The 22,084-nt window shown below is 37.9% G+C and overlaps 1 protein-coding gene across 1 annotated transcript; it reads right to left on the bottom strand.

Moving 5' to 3' along the window:
• Positions 1–966: 966 nt before the first annotated feature.
• LOC132626459 (protein DETOXIFICATION 42-like) lies at positions 967–21,823 on the bottom strand. Its single transcript, XM_060341333.1, has 13 exons — positions 21,607–21,823; positions 6,815–6,894; positions 5,647–5,768; positions 5,259–5,498; positions 4,844–5,034; positions 4,242–4,377; positions 3,888–3,984; positions 3,673–3,773; positions 3,005–3,168; positions 2,251–2,322; positions 2,048–2,164; positions 1,859–1,954; positions 967–1,391 (listed from the first exon to the last, which is right to left on the bottom strand). The coding sequence occupies exons 1-13, from the start codon at positions 21,613–21,615 to the stop codon at positions 1,266–1,268; spliced, it is 1,551 nt and encodes a 516-aa protein (XP_060197316.1). The 5' UTR covers positions 21,616–21,823; the 3' UTR covers positions 967–1,265.
• Between the last annotated feature and the right edge of the window lie 261 nt (positions 21,824–22,084).

Genomic DNA, 22,084 nt, shown 5'->3' with positions numbered 1-22,084 from the left:
GAGAGATTCTTATATATAGTTTGCTATTACAAAGAGTTTTTTTGATCTGAGGAGCCAACCCCCTCAAAGGAGGCCAATGCCCCTTATTTATAGTATTGCCTCATGGTCTCCATACAAAATAAAATAATAAAGAAAAGAGCTCTGAGTTGGGTTAGGTTGGTTAGGTTGACCGTACGATCTGACACCCGTACGGTTGGTAGTTGAGCATGGCAGGACGCTATCGACGCGTGGCAAACGCGCAACGGATCTCCCGGACCAACGGCCACGAATAAACGGACTAACGGCCACGACCAACTCGGCTATGAAGAAGCCGGATCAAATGATGCCCTTCCTTGACTTCGGTCCAAGCGTTCCTCCGGTTCAGAACGAAAATCTTCATGCATGTTCTTGTCCCCTGCTTCCTTTGGTTCCTTGTATCCCCGGTTTAACGCATATCCGGTTTTCACTGTATACAATTACGTGTACAAAGTGTTGCTTAAATTAAATGAAATGTAAGGAGAAAGAGCATTGGATATCTTTCCAAATCTCATTCTTTGATTCTTTCTTTTCCCTCCAACTACAAAGGAAGCCTCATCTGCCAGACTTTTATTGAGGATCTTTGTAGTGGAACGAAAGAGTACAAATGTTATTCTCCAATGAACTAGGTCTAGACTATAGTGGTGCTACCTTGTGTTACAACATTGAACAAATTGCCTTATAATGTCCCTCCTATGCTTTCTTTGGTCCTTATAAGGAATTTAAGGTTACTGTACAAATTTATTGTATAAAAGTAATATTTATATATTAACTGTCTAACAGAGACTTTCAGCTCCGGAGGAACTTCCAGGGGCCTGTTCTGGTGCCTATCCTGCAAATGTGAAGCCGAAAATAAACAGATCATGCTTCTGCATTCCCATGGTCACCTAATAGCCTGTTTGGCCAAGCTTTGGGTAAACCAAAAGGGCTAATTTCTCTTTTTTTTTTTTTTTTTTTTTTGAACGCTTATTTTAGAGAGTTGCGGTGTTTGACCAAGCTTTTAGGAAAAAAAATAAGTGTTTTTGAATAGTAGCAAAAGCGGAAAAAGTAGCTTTTTTCCGAAAGCATTTTTGGAACCCTAGTCAGGCATAAATTACTGCACTAACACTCGCAAAAGTGCTTTTTAAATTGATTAGCCAAACACAAACTACTATACTCAAAAAATGTTTTTTTTCGAAAAGCACTTTTTAAATTAAGCAGATTTTGGAAGTTTGGCCAAACAAGCTATAAGTCTATGTTGTTTCAGATGCCTACCTCCCAAAGCCAGCTAAAGCTCTTAGGCTCATATAGATGGTTAGAGCTATCCAAATTCCAATAAATGCAAAACTTGATGAAAGAATGAGCAAGAACACAATGCTGAAAAGAGCCACTGTAAGCTGAGGATCAAAATTATTCTTGTCAATAAATGATTACTTTGATCAGGATAAGTTACAAATAATTGACAATATCCCCAGAGCATCACAAAGAAAGATGTCTTCAAGATGGTAATTCTCCATTCGGGATTGTGCGTGTGGTAGTATATGAGGACACTAAAATTTTTTTACCATGTACAAGTAAAGTTCCTATTCCTTTCTTATTGAAACTTGTGGACCATTTTAATCAAAACGTTTTTTTTTTTCAGTTTTGGCCCGTCGGCCAAAGTTAATTACTGGCACTAACCAAAGTATGATAAAAACCTATACACTTATTATGCATATTATATGTATATTTATGTAATTTTATGTATATATTAAATATATACATTTACTGGCTATTATGTTTTAGAGAGGTCCAAAAATGTAATTATCCTATGTTTATTATGTGTTGACAGCAAGAAATGAATATCTCATGTGAGCTTAGTCACCATCGAGTACGCAGAATATGCGAAGTCAGATGCACCAAAGTTTACACCATCAAAGACAAAGGCCAGACAATTGATTGGTTGGGTTGCTGCGACGAACTGAAATTGGAAGAAATGGTAAGTTCTGAACCGAGTCCTTTACTGTGAAAAATTTGTATATGTATCAACGACATGTTTATAGATGGTGTGTACCGGAATTCCAATGCCTATTAGGTTTAGGACATTGACATCTTTCGTAAATACTTTTGCTCCATAGTGTAAACCAATTCCAAGAACGAGTGCTAATACCAACCCTAGAACTACTCCCAGCTGCACTTTTCAAGAACTGTATGGTTACTAGTTCATTTGCTATTGAAAATATATGGGAATTTCTGCTATTGAACAACTATTCATACCTGTAACACCCTTGATGCTGTCGCAGTACACCTACTGAAGTCCTTTTGAGCAAATGCACTTGCTAGTATTGCCTGAAAGGTGAAAGAAAGGTACGAGTTTTGAAGTTTGTTCACATAACATGCTTTCTCATGGTGGCAAATATGAAAGTACAAATGTTTTAGTTTGAAATATCTAAAACAATATAGAGATATCCTCAACTTTGAGTAGTTAACACATTGTTTCTGCAGAAAAAAACCATTTTTGCTAGTTTCTAATTGACAGATTTAGCCTTCAAAGTAAATTGTTTGTTGGTTTCTAACAACAATTTAGTTCCCAACTGTTAATTCAACTTCTTAAGATCCACCCTAGGAGCCAGGCCTTGTGATTTTCACACCATTATAGTGAGAATACTGCTACAGTCAAACCTCTCCATAACAACATCATTTGTTTCGATATTTTTTTGGCTTCTATAGCGAAATGCTGCTATCGAGAACATATAATGTAACATAACATGAAAGATGGTTTCACGGAAACCATGGCTGTTATAGTGAAAGATTGTTATAGAGGATGACTGTCATACGGAGGTCTGACTGTATATGCCTTTTTGGAGCAAATAACGGTTCCCTTTCTCGTTGGAATTAAGATTTCTTGGAAAAATAATACATCTGGTTAGAAGTTCTTCAATTTTATTAGTTACCGGTCTTTCTCTTTTCCTCTGGCTCTTTGTTTATTTGAGACAGCCAAAAAGTATTGACTGGGAAGATCATATATCACCTGCCCAGCAACAGCTAACCCATCAGCTAGAAGAGATGTAGCTAGCCAAATCTGCAAGCAGACCTGAAATGCAGCCATTTGTGTTGGTCCTAACCTTGCAGCCAATGATGCAGCTAATGTTACGCAGAATGTTACTGCTATGACCCTAATTAACAATAGGAACCCTGAAATTAGGAGGAAAAACGAAATGAAAATCAGTTAGTATTTTTTATGAGCATGAAAGGTATACAGTTTATCTTGAAATAACATCCAGATTCTTCATTCTGTGTTTACAGTGTGCTTTGTCGTGAAGATTCATTTATACACTGAACAAAGCATGGTGAAGTGGTTCAATATTTCAGAGAACAAGTGGACGCCGAAAGCTTAGAAGGTTTGATATTTCTGAGAAAAAGTACAACTTTTGAGATCCAAATTACATGTCCAAAAAGAATTTTAACTTCAAACATCCTGATTTGATTTGAAATCATGGCCAAATGGGCCCTAAGAAACTTGGTAATGAGGATTCAATGAGAAATATAAGTAGAAAGAAAGCAAGCATTGCTTATTTTGACACAATAAGAATGCCACCTAGGAAATTCCAGAGCCTCGTTTTCACAAATATGGAGTTGGTTTTGTATTTATTGGAAAAATATAAATTTAGTATTTTACAGCAGCAAGAAGATCCTTACCATTTGTAAGAAATCGAGCAAATTGAAGATACTTGATACTAGGAGGTACGATATCAACCTTTTCCAATAGTCTCAAGAATAGTATAACTGAAATTAGGTACCTATAAAATACGAATTCAAGTAAGAATGTCTGTCAAACATTTCCCAAACTTATTTTATCCGTGAAATTGTTGCCTCACAATTTTATTTATCAGGAGAGATTAGAATCTACTCACTGAGAAATTACATGAGCGATCGCAGCACCTCTGACACCGAGATGGAAAACAAAGATGAATATAGGGTCCAAAATTATATTTGCCAAATCGCCAGCCACTGTATGATGTCAAAACACACACAAAAAAAAAGGAAAAAGCTGAGTCAGATTTTGGGCCTCATTTTTTAAATTAAGATTAAGATGTCTGAATCTGAATATTAAGATGTGTATTAAAATTTAAATGTTTGAATTTGAATACACATCTGAATAATAAGACATTGCATTAAGATCTGAATACTAAATTAACCTCTTCCTAGTCCCTATTTTAATTTGTCCATTGAAGCTTGATACTGTCATACATCCCTAATTTACTTACCAGTTGCAAATAGTGGAGTTTTAGTGTCTTTAAATCCTCGAAATACACCTTGCATAGCTAATGAGAGGAGAATTGCAGGTGCGCCAAGTGATCTCAATTTCAGGTAATCTTGTGCTGGTCTTGACATAGATGAGCCCTGTAAAATTATCACATAGAACCCGAAATTGACACTATGAGAGCCTCTCAACCCCCTTTCACCTACCGCCGCAAAAACGCAAAGGAAAAAGCAAAAAAAAAAAAAAAAAAAAATGGCACCAAGAGTTGGAAGAAGGATACAAGAATTGAAGAAAATACTCCCTCTGTCCAATTTATGTGACACTTCTTCCCTTTTAGTCAGTGCCAAAAAGAGTGACACATTTCTCTATTTAGTAACAATTTGACTTTAAATTTCTCATTTTACCCTTAATGTGATGATTTATAGCTACAAAAACATGTGATGATTTATAGCTACAAAAACATCTATGACTTGTTTTAGACCACAAGTATCAAAAATCCTCCTTTCATTCTTAAACTCTGTGTCCAGTGAAACACGTTCACATTAAGTGGGACGGGGGTGTAGGAAATTTCTCTTCCCTCTCCTGTTTTTAAAGAGATCAACTTACGGGTTTGACTCCCATGAATTTTACTAAAGGCTTTGCTCCAGCGATTAGAATTACTGCTTGGATGATGCCAAGGACAGCACCAATGATCAATGCTGATGATGCGGATGGAATGTGTCTCTTTTCGGGCTTTGATTTCACTACTTCAAAGCTAGTAGCCATTTCTTCAGAGTTGCCTATACTCCCGGCAGAACCTGAAAGTAAATGAAAAGCTAGTGTTATTTTCAAAAAGCAGAAGCAACATGCACGTGAATCACTTTTGAGTGTGTAACAAGCTGCTTATTTTCAGTCTCAACACTTCTAAGTTCTATCCAAACACATAACTGTTTATTCATAAATTCAGCTTCAGCACTTGTGCTAATAAGCTACTTAAATTCAGCTAATCCAAACTGGCATGGACTTTCATTTTCCAACATACCGTTTTTAGGTATCAAGCTTTTGCTTTCACTGTTTGACAGTGACTCGGTTTTCAGTGCTTCTGCATCTCCTTCATTCCGCTCCTTACTTTTATCATCTTGCAGGTCTTGGCTCGATCTCGTGATTGTATCTTCCTCAGCGACGAAAGAAGTTGTTACGCTGACCAGGGGAAATATTGCAATCTTAGATGCTTGATTGAATACAGCAATTGAAACTCCTACAGCAGCCTGCTCAATTGCACCTGTGTCGACAAATTTAGAGTTTATTTTGATGATTCAAAATCTGTTTTGCTTAATGGTCACCCTAGTTTTATAAGTATAACTTATGTACATTGTCTGTGTTTCATTGTGAGATAATAGGAATACACTAAATTTTGTGAAGTTTGATACCTATATGGCCAATGAATGCTGTATCAACCAGAGATGCAATAGGATCTGCTGTTAAAGCTAGCGCAGCAGGTAAGGCAATCCTTCCTATTTCTTGACCAAGCTCATCCAATTTAAAAATTGATCTGCTCAAAGGAAAAAAAAAAGGGCAAGTTACACATTTGAATGGTCAGCCGAAAATAATTACATTCGCTAGTCAAATTTATTATTATTATGTATATTATACATTAATATACAAAAAAATATTAATTTTCTGGCTATTATTTTGGTGGATGAACATACAGTGTAAAGTACCAAAAGATAAAGAAAAATCTTGTTTGCTTTGGCATTTAAGAATCTTACATCTCCTAGTCCAGTACAACTTACTTTCCATATACATCAGAAGTGGCTTTGCATGCAGATATTCAATAGTACATTTTTGGAGAGCAGAGGGATCTTAATATGCAGCCAATTCTTTACTTAGAGACTCCTTTTCTTTTAAAAGTAATTTCTTTTCAGAAAATATTTTCTTAGAAGTTTGCCAATATTTTGATAATTTTTCACTCATAGAATACTATCAAAACTAGGGGTGACAAAATTAGCCAATGAAAATATGACCCGAGTAATCCACCCACCCATTTATTAGCTAAACCCATTTTGATCAACTCATGGGTGATATGTTGCCCAAATTGATACTCCCATGGGATGTCTTATCAAAAAAAAAAATGTTTGATATTTTATATATAATCACGATAAAGAAAAGCAAAGTTTTATTAGGTATTTAAATAAATTATAAAAAACAAATAGAATATTAAAACTTAGTAAAAGGTGAACAGGTTGAATTATCCCCGTTTCTTAATCCATTTCAGCCCAACTAAATGACCTGTCCATTTATTAACATAACTCATTTTGACTCGCACAAATTCACCCTAATCGCATATTTAATACCCTAATAAAAACCAATATCTCCGCCCTTCACTCTATCAGATATCAACATTTCCCTTTATTTAGCTATATAAAGTGTGGCGCAAGGATAAAAATGAGAAAGAAGCACATTAATTTTGTCATTTCGCACATGTAAAGTGTGTATAACCCTTTAAAGTTGTATCCCCTTCCTTAGCTGAAAGAAATGATAATGATGAATTTATGACCAAGGAGAGAAAAAAGAAAGGCAAAAACTATACAAGTTTACCTTATATCTCTGAAAAATAGGGAGAGTGGGCTTTTAACATCCTCTGTAGAAGGAACTTCTTTCTCGGCCATACTTGAATACTGCAAAATGGCAAATTCCCAATATGGACATATATTAGGATACCAACTGTAGGCACTGAAATTTAGTCGGACTTAAGTTCACAAATTAATTGGGACCATATTCCAAATTCGAGATGTATTGGTCCAAACTAATAATATGGGCTAATATAATTGGATTAATTGTTTAAGTCCAATTGGTATGGATTTAATTGAAAGACCAATTCAATTGGGCTAGCTAGTCTATCTTGTCGGACTTCACATGATGAGCCCACTCTATTAGCCCAAGGTCCATGCCACGTGTCAAATGACATGGCACGCCAAGTCAAGTCAAAAGACCAATAAAATCATGTCACGTGCATAAGTGACGCAGCATGTCAAGTCAATAGAAGAACCAATCAAATGTCGCCAAGTGTTCAAATGACACGGTTCAACCAATCATATACAAACCCTAGCTCTCCCCTACAACTATAAATAGGGGTCTTCATAAAGCCAAAAATAAGAAAAATACATAGAGAAGCTCTCAGCCGCAAGTCTTCCGCATACTAAGAAGTCTTCGCTCCAAGTGGTGAGCCGCAAGTTTTCATACCTCTACGTTTGTGATTAAAGCTCGGCTCCGCATTCGTAGTGAAATATCAACAACAAGTGATTCGTCCATTCAAGAACAAGCAAAAGCCCTTGATTGACGGTCGTATCGTGAGGAGAAGAATCAGAGGATTACATCTTTTTATTTAAGATTTCATAAAGATTGTAACCCCCGCACAAATTCTTAAAATCAAATATTATTCTTTGTCGCTATTTTTCTTGTCTTGATTATCATTTTCAGGAACGAAAGATTAGTCGCTACAAATTTGGCACGCCCAGTGGGACAATCTTTACCTCTCATCTCTTCTCTCCAATAGTCGAACTTCAAAAACACTAAGATGGCTTTCAAGAAGGTCAACTCGAAATCCGCATCCGCAAAAACTACCGGATCCAAATTCTTCGTTGCTGTTGAAAACATCCTAGATGTTACTGAGGGGAGCACCAGACCTGTCACAAGGAACCAACCCAAATTGCTATGGCAACGAGTTCCGCAAGCACAGCCTGAATCTGCTGTCATCTTTGGTTCGTCTTCCGCAAACACCACAGAAGAAGGGGAGAATGTCGCCAAAATGGTGGAGAGGGTTCTCGCCCAACTTAGTTTATCTAAGCCCAAGAAATCCATCAGGCAAGCTAACGATGACGTCTTGAGCACTGGATCTACTCCGCATAACATGTCCGCATCTTATGTTCGCGAAAATCTGTGTTATTCTTCTTCATCTATGATGGTGATGCATGCGATGATGACCAATGCTTCAACTGTTGAAGAACAACTCGTGAGCTTGACAAAGGCAATTGGAGACTTGACCAAATATGTGCAAGATCAAGATAATCGAATTGTCAAGTTGACAGACAGGTTTGATAGTGTGATTGAGGGGGATTTGAGTCATGCCCCTGGAAAACGTCCGCAAGCACAAGAAAGGATTGAATCCCCCGCAAAACAAGTGGAACATGCTTCAGAAATCCAAGTTTCCTCTGAAGGGATGATTCCAATCAATCAAATAAAGGAGTTCATCATGGGGACCATCAAGGATAAATATGATGTTTCCGCAAAATCATCCCTTACATATGCGAAGCCGTACACTGCAAGGATTGATAGCTTGAAGATGCCTGCCGGTTATCAACCCCCAAAATTTCAGCAGTTTGATGGCAAGGGAAATCCGAAGCAACATGTGGCACACTTCATTGAAACATGCAACAACACTGGAACATATGGTGATTACCTTGCCAAACAGTTTGTTCGTTCCCTTAAAGGTTATGCTTTTGATTGGTACACAGACCTTGAGTCTGGTTCCATTGATAGTTGGGAGCAAATGGAGCGGGAGTTTCTCAACCGCTTCAAAAGCACAAGACGCACCGTAAGCATGGTGGAACTTACAAACACTCGCCAGCGAAAGGAAGAACCAGTTATTGACTTCATCAATCGATGGAGGCATGCAAGTCTAAACTGCAAAGATAGACTCAGCGAAGCTTCGGGAATAGAGATGTGCATTCAAGGTATGCACTGGGGTCTCACCTATATCTTGCAAGGCATAAAGCCTAAGAGTTTTGAAGAATTGGCCACTCGTGCTCATGACATGGAGTTAAGCATGGCGTCAGTCGGAAGTGAAGCGCCGCCGGTCTACGAATCCCGCAAAGGTAAAGACAAGCAAGAAGTAAAGAAAGTGGGGAGATATTTTTCCAAGACCGAAAACAAAGAATCCATGAACGTTAATGTTGCACCTTTGAAGTTCACCACTAAAGTAAGCAAGAAGCAGAGCGTGAAGTCAACTTCTTTGGAGGATAGAGCGAACAGAAAACCAACTTTGAAGGAGATGCAAGAGAAGGATTATCCATTCCTTGATTCAGACGTTTCTGCAATCTTTGATGAACTTCTTGGGCTGAAACTTTTTGAGTTACTCGAGATAAAGTGGCCGAATGAAGCAGGGAGAACTGATGAACCGAATTATTGCAAGTACCACCGATTGATCGGCCACCCTATAGAGAAATGCTTTGTCTTCAAGGATAAAGTTATGGAGCTAGCCCGCGAAGGAAAGATTTCACTTGAAGATGAGAAAGAAAGTGCAAATCAAGTTGGTCTCACAATTAGCTCACTAGATCCAGTCATGACCTGCAACTTTGTTGAAGGATATGGAGAGAAAGACATCCCGAACATATGTCTGGCAGGAATGATTAAGTTTGGAGACTTCGAACCAGTTAATGTGAATGAAATGTTTTCTCTTCTTACACCGAGCGATATTGTGTCAGTAGAAGGAGGATCGTCTGAAGAAGACAAACACCAAAGTGGTCATCTTGATGATGGGGGTTGGACTCTCGTAACTCATCACAAACACCGCAAAACAGGTTCGCGAAAGGATTCAGTGAAACGACAAACTAAGGGAAAGAAGGTGAGTAAACCTGAAACAAAACATCCAGCTAAGCACCCAAAGAAGGAGAAAATAGGAGGGCGCTACTACCAAGAACCACGTCGTCCAATAACATTAGGAGAATACATGCCAAGTTGGTTTCACACCAAATTCGTCATTGATGATGTAAAAGCTTCATGTTGTACCGTTGATGAGAAGGAAGCGAAAAACGTGACCTCGTCATGTCCATCATCAGAAGACTCTGCAAAGTCATCTCCTGAAGCCATAGATGCGTGCACGGACAAAATCACATTCACCGATGATGACCTTCTACTCGGCGACATACCTCATAATCGCCCTTTATTAATGATTGGGTTTGCACGTGAGCAAAAGGTGAACAGAATCCTAATCGATGGTGGATCTGGAGTTAACATCCTTCCTATTCACACAATGAAGGAGCTTGGAATCGAAATGGAGGATCTTTCCGCAAGTCGTTTGATGAATCCAAGGATTCAACCAAGGGGGATAAAGAGTCATAGGAGTTGTCAAAGTAGACCTCACCATCAGCGAGCTGCAATCTAGCGCATGGTTGCATGTGATCAATGCAAGGACTTCGTATAATATCTTACTCGGTAGGCCTTGGGTACATGAGAACAAGGTGATCCCTTCTACCTACCACCAGTGTTTGAAGTATCATGAAGATGGAGTTGAAAAGAAGATTATGGCCGATGATAATCCCTTCACTGAAGCTGAAGCGCACTTCGCCGATGCCAAGTTCTACTTAAAGAAATGTGCCGCAAAAGTTGATGAAGTTGCGATAATCGATAATTCTGAGTTTATGAACAAAAATGGAAAGATGGTTTCTTGTAAGGAGAAGGCGGCAGTTAAGGAAGATCAAAGGTCCTTCGATGTCAGTAAGTTGCCCAACATAAATGGTGCTTCTTCGAGTAAGAAAGTGACTTCTGTTCTTCGTTATATTCCAAAGGCCAAAAGGGACGAGGGAAACATGTTGGGAGGTCTAACCCTTCCTATCAAGCAGATTGACACAATAATGTCATCCACAAAATTACTTGGAAGATTTGTGGCTAGCAGCTCGCCACAAAATGAAGAACTCCCTACGAAGCGTACAGGTGAAGGTTTCGATCCAAATGCTTACAAACTACTCGCAAAGGCTGGATACAATCCTAGCGAACCATCAAAATTGGGGAAGCTTCCGATGGAACCTGCGGTGAGGCAAAAACGTGAAGGATTGGGGTATAAACAACCCCCACCAGTTCGCATCTCCATAAGAAGGGCAAGTAACAAATACATCACTGCGGAAGAGGAACCTCTTGCTTCTAACAAAAACCCGTCTGTCTTTGACCGACTGGGAAAGTCGACCGCGAGAGTTTCTGTATTTGAGAGGTTAGGACCAATGAATAATGGAATCAAGATTCGGAGAAACCACAAGCGTATGAAATCATCAGTTTTTCCCAAATCTCAAAATATCTCCAAAGACTTCCGAAGTCTGATCCCTTCTAGGATGAGGCGGCAAACGGATCTTGTGGTCTCATGCGGAGAAGTGCTAAAAGCAAAGTCGCATGTTTTGGTCTACACCAAGGAGCGGGATGAAGATGAAGAAAGTGTTGGCTCTTCATATCACGTTACTGTACAAGATGAAAGGGATACTTTATCTCCAATAAGGGTTGATGAAGAATTGGAGGATTTTTCTTGGTGTTATCATATATCTGTAGATGATGGCGAACCTCAAGAAGATGAAGACGCTAAGGATGCTCCGCTCGAATTTGAAGAAGGGGTAAAAACGACAGTCGATGCATTGAAAGAAGTCAACCTTGGCACTGATGAAGATCCAAGGCCCACTTATGTAAATTATTTACTTGCAGTCGATGAAGAGAGTGCTTATGTTGAATTACTTAAAGAGTATAAGGATGTATTTGCCTGGAGTTACAAAGAGATGCCTGGTTTAGACCCTAAAGTTGCGGTCCATCATCTCGCTGTCAAGAATGGCACACGTCCTATCAAACAAGCACAGCGACGTTTCAGGCCCGAATTGGTTCCCTTGATCGAAAATGAAGTTAACAAGCTTATTGAGGCTGGTTTCATTCGCGAAGTTAAGTTCCCCACATGGATTTCGAGCATTGTCCCTATGAGAAAGAAGAATGGACAAATTCGAGTATGTGTTGACTTTAGGGATCTCAACAATGCATGCCCTAAGGATGAATTTCCACTTCCCATTACTGAGCTTATGATTGATGCCAGTACTGGATACGAGGCGATGTCCTTCATGGACGGCTCATCTGGTTATAACCAGATCCGCATGTCACCTAAGGATGAAGAGCTTACCGCATTCCGCACTCCTAAAGGTATTTATTGCTACAAAGTAAAGCCTTTTGGCTTGAAGAATGCTGGAGCAACATACCAAAGAGCTATGCAAAATATCTTCGACAATATGCTTCACAAAAACGTCGAATGTTATGTTGACGATCTGGTGGTAAAATCAAGAAAAAAGAGTGATCACTTGCAAGACCTGAGAATGGTGTTTGACCTACTACGAAGGCACCAACTCAAAATGAATCCTTTGAAGTGTGCATTTGGGGTTACCTCCGGAAAATTCCTTGGCTTTGTCGTTCGACATCGGGGGATAGAAATTGATCAAGCCAAAGTAGATTCAATCGTGAAGATAGCCGAGCCAAGAAACATCCATGAGTTGAAAAGTCTGCAAGGGAAGCTGGCGTATCTTAGGAGATTCATCTCAAATCTAGCAGGGAAGTGTCAACCGTTCAGTCGTCTCATGAAGAAAGGTGCTCCTTTCGAATGGGACCAAGCTTGTGCCAACGCCTTTGAGAGCATCAAAACTTACTTGACCAAACCTCCAGTTCTAGCGGCTCCTGTGCCTGGAAAGCCATTGATACTATACATATCGGCACAAGAAAGTTCAGTTGGAGCACTCTTAGCCCAAGAGAATAGCAAAGGGAAGGAAAATTCCCTTTACTACTTGAGTAGGATGATGACGCCAAATGAGTTGAAGTATTCGCCGATTGAAAAGCTGTGTCTGGCCTTAGTCTTCTCGATTCAGAAGATGAAACACTACTTTCAAGCCCATGTAGTTTGTCTTATTTCCAAAGCAAACTCCATCAAATTTGTGATGTCGAAACCTGTCCTTAGCGACCTACTAGCAAGGTGGTATCTCCAATTTCAACAATTTGAGATTGTGTACGTTCCTCAAAAAGCTGTGAAAGGGCAAGCATTGGCGGATTTTCTAGCAGACCATCCGATACCCGATGACTGGGAATTAACTGATGAACTACCCGATGAGGATGCGATGGTCATTGAGATTCAACGGCCTTGGAAGATGTATTTTGATGGTGCTGCACATCGCGAAGGAGCTGGCGCTGGTGTGATATTTGTCACTTCTCAGGGGGAGGTCTTACCGTATTCCTTCACTTTAACACAATGTTGCAGAATATCAAGCACTCATACTTGGGCTTGAAATGGCTGTTGATATGAAGCAGTTACAATTACAAGTCTTTGGAGATTCTGAATTGGTAATCAATCAATTGTTGGGTACCTACGAGGTCAAAAAGCCAGAATTGCGTCCCTATCATCACTATGCACAAAAATTAATTGGGTGGCTCGGCAATGTAACTCTCCAACACGTGCCAAGAAAGGAAAATAAGAAAGCTGATGCTTTGGCTACTTTGGCTTCAACGTTGACTTTGCCTGACCAAGCGCAAATCACTATCTGCCAGAAATGGATAGTACCGCCAGAGGACGATGAGGATGAAGAAAGCAAACTCGATCTTCTTGTGGCCGTTACGAAATTTGAGAAAGTCGATTGGCGACAAACCATGATCGATTACTTATGTTATAGCATTCTTCCAGAAGATCCAAAAAGAAAGACCGAAATTCGTCGTCGTGCCCCTTGCTTCCTTTACTACAAAGATACTTTGTACCGTAGATCGTTCGAGGGAGTTCTCTTGCGTTGTCTGGGGGAAGAAGAAGCAACTCAAGCTATGCAAGAAGCCCACTCCGGAGTTTGTGGATCACATCAATCTGGGCCAAAACTGCACTTTCATATAAAAAGGATGGGGTATTATTGGCCAACAATGGTGAAAGATTGTTTGGACTATGCGCGAAGTTGCAAAGCATGCCAATTTCATGCAAATTTTATACACCAACCTCCTGAGGTGTTACATCCAACTGTTTCATCTTGGCCATTTGACGCTTGGGGGCTAGATGTGGTTGGACCGCTACCGAAATCTTCTGGTGGCCACTTGTACATCTTAGCTACAACGGATTACTTTTCAAAATGGGCTGAGGCTGTTGCCCTCAAAGAAGTAAAAAAGGAGAATGTGGAAAACTTCATTCGAGTAAACATCATCTATCGTTTTGGCATTCCTAGTTATATCATAACAGATAATGGCAAGTCGTTCTCCAACAAATTGATGACTAAGATTTGCGAGCTTTTTGGCTTCAAGCAACGAAACTCGTCTATGTATTATGCTGCTGCAAATGGACTAGCTGAAGCATTTAACAAGACATTGTGCAACTTGTTAAAGAAGGTCGTCTCCAAGTCTAAAAGATATTGGCATGATAGAATGGAAGAAGCTCTTTGGGCATACCGAACGACTCATCGCACACCAACTCAAGCAACTCCTTATTCTCTTGTTTACGGAGCTGAAGCGGTCCTTCCACTTGAACGCCAAATACCTTCATTGCTGCTCGCTATCCAAGAAGGGCTCACTGAAGAAGAAAATTCTTGTCTACGCCTTGAAGAGTTAGAGGCCCTTGATGAGAAAAGGCTAGAAGCTTAGCAAAGCCTTGAATGTTATCAAGCTCGTCTTTCCCGTGCTTTCAATAAAAAGGTTCGCCTGAGGTCCTTCCAAGTTGGTGATCAAGTCCTGGCGGTAAGAAGACCTATTATCATATCTCATAAATCTGGAAGCAAGTTCACTTCAAAGTGGGATGGGCTATATGTTGTCCAAGAAGCCTATACAAGTGGTGCTTACAAGCTTATAGATGCAGATGGCTTGCGGATCGGTCCCATCAACGGAAAATTCTTGAAGATGTACTATCCTTGAAGCAAGATGATACTCCTGGCCCGCATGAGTTTAAACTGTGTACGGCTCCAAAAAAAAAAAGTCCGCAAGGTTGAAAACCTCGAAAGAGGCGGCCTAGGCAAAATTGAGGACAAACAAAAAAGTCCTCTAGGTTGAAAACCTCGAAAGGGGCGGCCTAGGAAAAAGTTAGGACAAAAAAAAAACTCTTCTTTTTCGAAACTACGAAATGACTTGATCCTCTTCACCGAGGTACGTAGGCGCTTAGAGTTTCATTCTAAGTTCAGTCGCATAAAAGCAATCCTTCTTTCTTGTTCTGAACTACGATATGACTTGATCCTCTTTACCGAGGTACGTAGGCGCTTAGAGTATTATTCTAAGTTCAGTCGCATGAATTAAAAAAATAAAAATAAAAATAAAACATATATACACACATACATAGCACGGCGATATGTGATCGACGCTTGACCTCTTTCAGCGAGGAAACACCAAATTATTCTTCGCTGAAGTAAACAAAACCACCAAAGAGGGATGCACTAAGTAGCCTCTCATCAAAGCTGGATAGAGTAATGAAATAAGTCCAACCAAAGTCGGACGGACAACACTCCAAGTAGTTCCTTGCCAATCAACGATGACGAACTATGAAGGTCCTTCCAGCGTCATGGGGATTTTGTTTGATCTTTGTGGCTTTAAGAGAAGGTTGTGACATTGTGTGCATCTTCTCAGTCCGAAATAGAGACCATCTGCATCCTCGTGCAAACCTACAAAGAAGAAAGAAAACAAAAACAAAAAAAATAGCGTCCATGAATGTTGTCCGAAGTCGAAGTGTCAGATTGTGTCACCAACTTTGAAATCTTATTCCAGCCAATCTGGAAGGAGTTTCACTGTGATTTTTGGATATGTCGTAGCCTTTGATGTTTTCTTTCCACAGAATCAAGTCCCTCGTCATTTGGACACTTCAATCTCAAGATATGATGTTTTTTGTGAGATTGCACACTGCTAAAAAAAAAACGCAGATCCGTCAATCCGGAAGGAGTTTCGCTTTGATTTTTGGATTTGTCGTGGCCTTTGATGTCTTCTTTCTACAGAATCAAGCCACTCATCATTTGAGCACTCCAATATCAAGATATAGTGTTTTCCGTGAGACTGCACAGTGCTGGAAAAAAAATACAGATCTGTAGGTCAACTTGGAAAATTAATTCCCGTCAATCCGGAAGGAGTTTCTGTTTGATTTTTGTTTTATGTCGTACCCTTTGAAGTCTAATTTCTACAAAATTAAGAATCTCATCAGTTGGACTTTCCAATCTCAAGATATGGAATTTTCCGTGACAGTTCGCGAAACTGTGAGATCAGAATTCCAAGCGTGTAGCCAACTTCAAAAATTGATTGCGGCCTATCCAGGAGGAGTTTTGCAGCGAATTTTTGGTATGATGTCGATTTGTGAATCTAGTTTCACAAGAATAATGCTTCTTATCATTCGGATTCTCCTACATCAAGGGACGGATATCGTTGTCGATGTCATGATGCTTCAACAGAAAAATATGGATGTCGGTGCCAATTCACGACGCTCTATCCAGGCTTATGATTATCGGTGCTTATTGCACGAAGCTTCTTGGTTCTAGACAGATCAATGCCCACGGTGCTAACTGCACGAAATTTTTTCGGTTCCATATGGATCGACGCCCACGGTGCTAATTGCATGAAGCTTCTTCGTTCTATACGGATGGATCCCCACTGTGCTAACTACACGAAACTTCTTGATTCCACATGAATCAATGCCAAGGCACGACGCTTCAACCCAATATCATGACGCTTCAACTTGTGGCCAAGTTCGATCTTCAACAACGATAACAAGAAGATAGAAGCAATGCAAAGCACGTTTTGAAACGAGTCGTGATCATGAAGATATGTGAAATATGGACGCCAAGTGGTTGTTCGCCGAATCCTCATCAAGAAGTAGGGACGAACCGTGCGTTTGTTCGCCAAAGCCTCAACCGGAAGAGAACGTGACAAGTGAAGCTATCACACGTCAAGTGGATATTCCTGAAAAAAAAAAAGTACAAAATCAAAGGCAATGACAAAGCATGAAAAATTACGAGACTGTAAAAAGAATATGTTTTTGCATCTGATCCGGAATTCCTCAAAGTTATTCCATTGGTTGGGAAGTCTACATGTCGCTGAACAGAACCCTAATGCAACTTATGGAATAGACATTATTAATGCTTTTGAAAAGAAGAATAGTTCCTTTAAATAGAGTTTTCAAGGCGGTGGCCATATCTTACGTGGCACTGAAGAATTCTAATTCAAGTAAGGGGCAAAAATTGATTTTAAGTGGGCAAAGAAAATTGAATTTGAACCGCGATGGGATCGGAGTTGCGTTCAATGAATAGATAAAAATTTGCTTGTCAAAGGAATGCCTACGTGGCTTAGCTTGTTCTACGTGAAATTGGTTTGGGCTTAGTCAAATATTTGCTTCTTCAAAGTCATTCAGTAGAGTGATCTCACTTGATGAAGAAGTGTAATCAAAGGCTAAATGTCCACTTTGAAACAAGGAGGACAATTGCACGTTTGTACCAAGACAAAAGCAACCAAAAAAAAAAGATATTGTCTGTATGGATACTTCAAACTTTGTCTTTAAATTCGGCAAGTATCTTTCTCCAACAAGCCTTGAAGTAGGGGGCATTTGTAGGCACTGAAATTTAGTCGGACTTAAGTTCACAAATTAATTGGGATCATATTCCAAATTCGAGTTGTATTGGTCCAAACTAATAATATGGGCTAATATAATTGTATTAATTGCTTAAGTCCAATTGGTATGGATCTAATTGAAATACCAATTCAATTGGGCTAGCTAGTCTATCTTGTCGGACTTCACATGATGAGCCCACTCTATTAGCCCAAGGTCCATGCCACGTGTCAAATGACATGGCACGCCAAGTCAAGTCAAAAGACCAATAAAATCATGCCACGTGCATAAGTGACGCAGCATGTCAAGTCAATAGAAGAACCAATCAAATGTCGCCAAGTGTTCAAATGACATGGTTCAACCAATCATATACAAACCCTAGCTCTCCCCTATAACTATAAATAGGGGTCTTCATAAAGCCAAAAAGAAGAAAAATACATAGAGAAGCTCTCAGCCGCAAGTCTTCCGCATACTAAGAAGTCTTCGCTCCAAGTGGTGAGCCGCAAGTTTCCATACCTCTACGTTTGTGATTAAAGCTCGGCTCCGCATTCGTAGTGAAATATCAACAACAAGTGATTCGTCCATTCAAGAACAAGCAAAAGCCCTTGATTGACGGCCGTATCGTGAGGAGAAGAATCAGAGGATTACATCTTTTTATTTAAGATTTCATAAAGATTGTAACCCCTGCACAAATTCTTAAAATCAAATATTATTCTTTGTCGCTATTTTTCTTGTCTTGATTATCATTTTCAGGAACGAAAGATTAGTCGCTACACCAACTACAAAAATCTTCGATGATTTGAATGCTTCATCAATATGAGTGAACATTTTTCATTTTTCTTTTACTGAGTGGACACGGAGTTTAAATAAAGAATAATTGAACATGAATTTTAAGAGAAAAATAATTTTTTTTAAAGAAACATTATGATCTAAATTAAGTCATAAAAAATAAATATATGGAAAAGGAATTGAGAAGCTATAATTAAATTATTACTAAATATGAAAAGATATTACATTCATTTTGAGACCGATTAAAAATAAAAGAATGAGGAATAAATTAAGACGAAGGAAGTGATCTTCTGGCAATAATATTTTCTCAAGTGAGTCCTATCTGTTTTAAATTATAGTTTCACAAAATTTCTAGAATACTGAAGTCATCAACTTGAGGTTAACATGAGTCCAGATTGCACTTAAACAGGATAATACCTGACTTGGATGTCACTTTTCTTGAATAGTTGACATCTGTTGTAATGTTATAATTTCCATTCAATAGTTGACATGTGCCAATAAATTTCTTTCTTTAATTAGGAATAAAGTAAAAGGTTCAGATATTTTTTGAGATATCAGAATTTCTAGTCCTAGAGATTGAGAAGAGGGTAAAGTGCCTTGTAATTCAAATGCCCTCGTGTGATATCTTAGTGAGAATTTGGTTAAGTGAATATGTGAATTCAGATGGGATAGAATAAACTTGTTAGAATATAATTGCATTTCTGATTTCTGCAAAATAGATGTACCTAAAATGTATGTATCTTTCAATTTCAAGAAATTGGCTTGCAGTCTCAAGAAATTGACAAACTTTAGTGGAAAAAAAGAAAGAGAGAGGACATATTTTAACATTTTATTTAAGGAAAAAAAATGAAGAAATAAATTTCCCCATAAGCACTTCAATGCACATCTTTCCATTTGAGGACAATGTGAAATTAGTTCAACGCATGACTATATTTTATTTTACCTATTATAGAAGAGGGTTTGGGCGTGGGATCGTCCATCCACTCTTCTATAATAGTGTTATAGTTTAAAAAAAAAAAATTAAGGTGGAGTATACGTGAAGTAGGAGATAATTGCAAAAAAAATAAAGTGGGGTCCACGTAGAGAAGTAGGAGACAATTGCAAAAAAAAAAAATGGGGTCCACGTGAAGAAGTAGGAGACAATTGCAAAAAAAAAAAAGACATTTAAATAATGATAATAAGTTCAGAAAATGGTAAAGGTACGCTTAGAGAAAATTTAAAGAAGAGAAATTCAGGAAAAAAAAATAACGATTTAAATTGAACACAAAAACCGCTAAAAAAGTCATAAAACCAAAAGATTTAAAACTTATACCTTTGGTTAAGGATAAAAATGCACTAATTTTGGACATATACGTCTCACACAAATAATGAGGAATAACATCAAGAAGACGAAATATAAACGGTCAAGAAATGTATACACATATTTTTTTAAAATGATGAAGTTGGTCTATACTTAAAAATTTAAGACTACAACAGATGCTAACGCATGCAAGCGCTTTTCAGTGTTGTTGAGTAGAAATAGATGATGACATGAAACTAGGTAGGAGAAAGTATATTTCAAATCTTTCAATTGGAGAACCAAACCAGGAAAGTCATATATGGAAGAAGCGGACTAAGTAAAATAATCTATTAATATTTTCAATTAATTAAATTATAATACTTTCTATAATAAAAATTCCATAATTATATTACTAAAAGATATTCTCTCTGTCCTAATTTATGTGACATAGTTTGACTAGGCACGGAGTTTAAAAAAGAAAGGAAAGATCTTTGAAACTTGTGGTCTAAAATAAGTCATAAATATTTGTGTGGATTTAATCATTTCATTAAAGGTAAAAGGGGAAGTTTCAAGTTAAATGATTTTTAAACATAAAATTATATCATTCCTTTTTAGACAGACTAAAAAAAAAGTGTGGTACTATTTTTTGTGTTGTGCCCGTGCTATCATCTAGTAAATAAGTAAATGCTTTTTTGGACGTTGTAATTTCTTTTACGGAAAAGGCTCAAATATGTCATCGAACTATCAAAAAAGGTTCATTCATCCCACGCATTAATAGTTGGGCTAAAAAATGTTAGCGCAGTTACCATTTTGGGTCATATATGTCATTACTCATTAACGGAACTCTACTACTAACAGATTTTGCCACGTGGATTACATAAACCCTTCATTTTACTAGTGACATACATGAGCCATTTCGTAGTTCAGTGGCATATTTGATCCTTTTCCCAATTCTTATATAAACCTCAATCTTTTCTAATTTTATGTAACAAGCTTGTAAGGACAAGTTTGTCCCTTACATTAATAACATTATTATTTTACATGAAATTATTTAATTGGATTATGAATCTAATCTTAGTCTACATCCTTCATAAATTTTCGTACTTTATGACTCTTTACAAAGATTTAAAAAGCACATAAAATTTATTTAAGAAAAAAAAAAGACTGGTATAAAAAAGATTACACTAATGAGGTGTAGATGCGTAAGAAAAGTACATGCGTGTGACATATTTTATGTGTATTTTTTTTTTCAAAGAGCTATAAAGTACGTAAAATTTGTGAAGAATGTAGACTAAGATTAGATTCATAATCCAATTAAATAAGAGAGTCTAATTTTTCTATGTAAAATAATAGTGTTGTTAATGTAAGGGACAAACTTGTCCTTATAAGCTTGTTACATTAAATAAGAAAAGATTGAGGTTTATACAGGAATTGGAAAAAAGATCAAATATGCCACTGAACTACGAAATGACTCATATATGCCACTGAACAAATGAAGGGTTTAGATAATATCACGTGACAAAATATAGTAGTAGTAGAGTGTTGTTAGTGAGTAATGGCATATATGACCCAAAATGGTAACGGCAGTGACATTTTTGAGCCCAACTACTAATGAGTGACATGAATGAGTCTTTTCTGATAGTTCGATGACATGTTTAAACTTTTTCCGTTTCTTTTATTACTTCTTTTATGGCGAAAGTTCATTCTGTTTCTGTCGTCAAACTCTGTTTGTATCGGCTTACAATATATGAACAAATGTATGCATATTTCAATATCAAGAAATTAGCTTGTAGGCTGAAGAAATTGACAAACTTTAATTAAAAAGAAGAGAGGATATGTTTTAACATTTTATTTGAGGGAAAAAATGAACAAATGATTTTCGCCATAAGAAAGGTACCTTTTGGAATAAAAGTAAACAAGCAGGAAATGTGAAACTAGTGCAACACACGACGATATAAAAGTAAATGCTCTTTTTGACATTGCAATTTCTTTTCTTACCTCTTTCATGGCAATAGTTCATTCTGGTTCTGTCTGCAAACTTTTTTTCTATTGTCTTACAACATACGAACAAATGAACGTAACTCAACCTATAAAAATAGAATTCAACGCATGATAATGAATTGTATTGAAACTGCTAGCTCCTGGCTGGCCTCTATCTCTGAATTGTCTTGCTAATGTTGGAGGCCTTTGGGTCTTGCTCTCTTCTATTATACTTCTACCTTTCTACAATACGTTGAGGCAATTTGTTTGTTTGTGTAATATTGCATTTTTTGAAACAGATATCTAAACATTCTTGTATCTTTGGCTAAACGTAAAATCGGGGAAAAGTGGTGTTTGGCAATGGTTGTAACTGACAAGCTAAATGCTGTTTTCACCTTGATTAGAGGAAAGTGAAGGTCGTAATACAGAGAGTTTAAGCAAAAATAATTTATGCATTTAAATAACATAAAGTTATAGAAAAAGGAATTTATTATAT

The sequence above is a fragment of the Lycium barbarum genome, chromosome 2, assembly GCF_019175385.1.
Source record: "Lycium barbarum isolate Lr01 chromosome 2, ASM1917538v2, whole genome shotgun sequence".
In the NCBI taxonomy this organism is placed as follows: domain Eukaryota; kingdom Viridiplantae; phylum Streptophyta; class Magnoliopsida; order Solanales; family Solanaceae; genus Lycium; species Lycium barbarum.
This window is presented reverse-complemented; position numbering and strand designations above follow the sequence as displayed.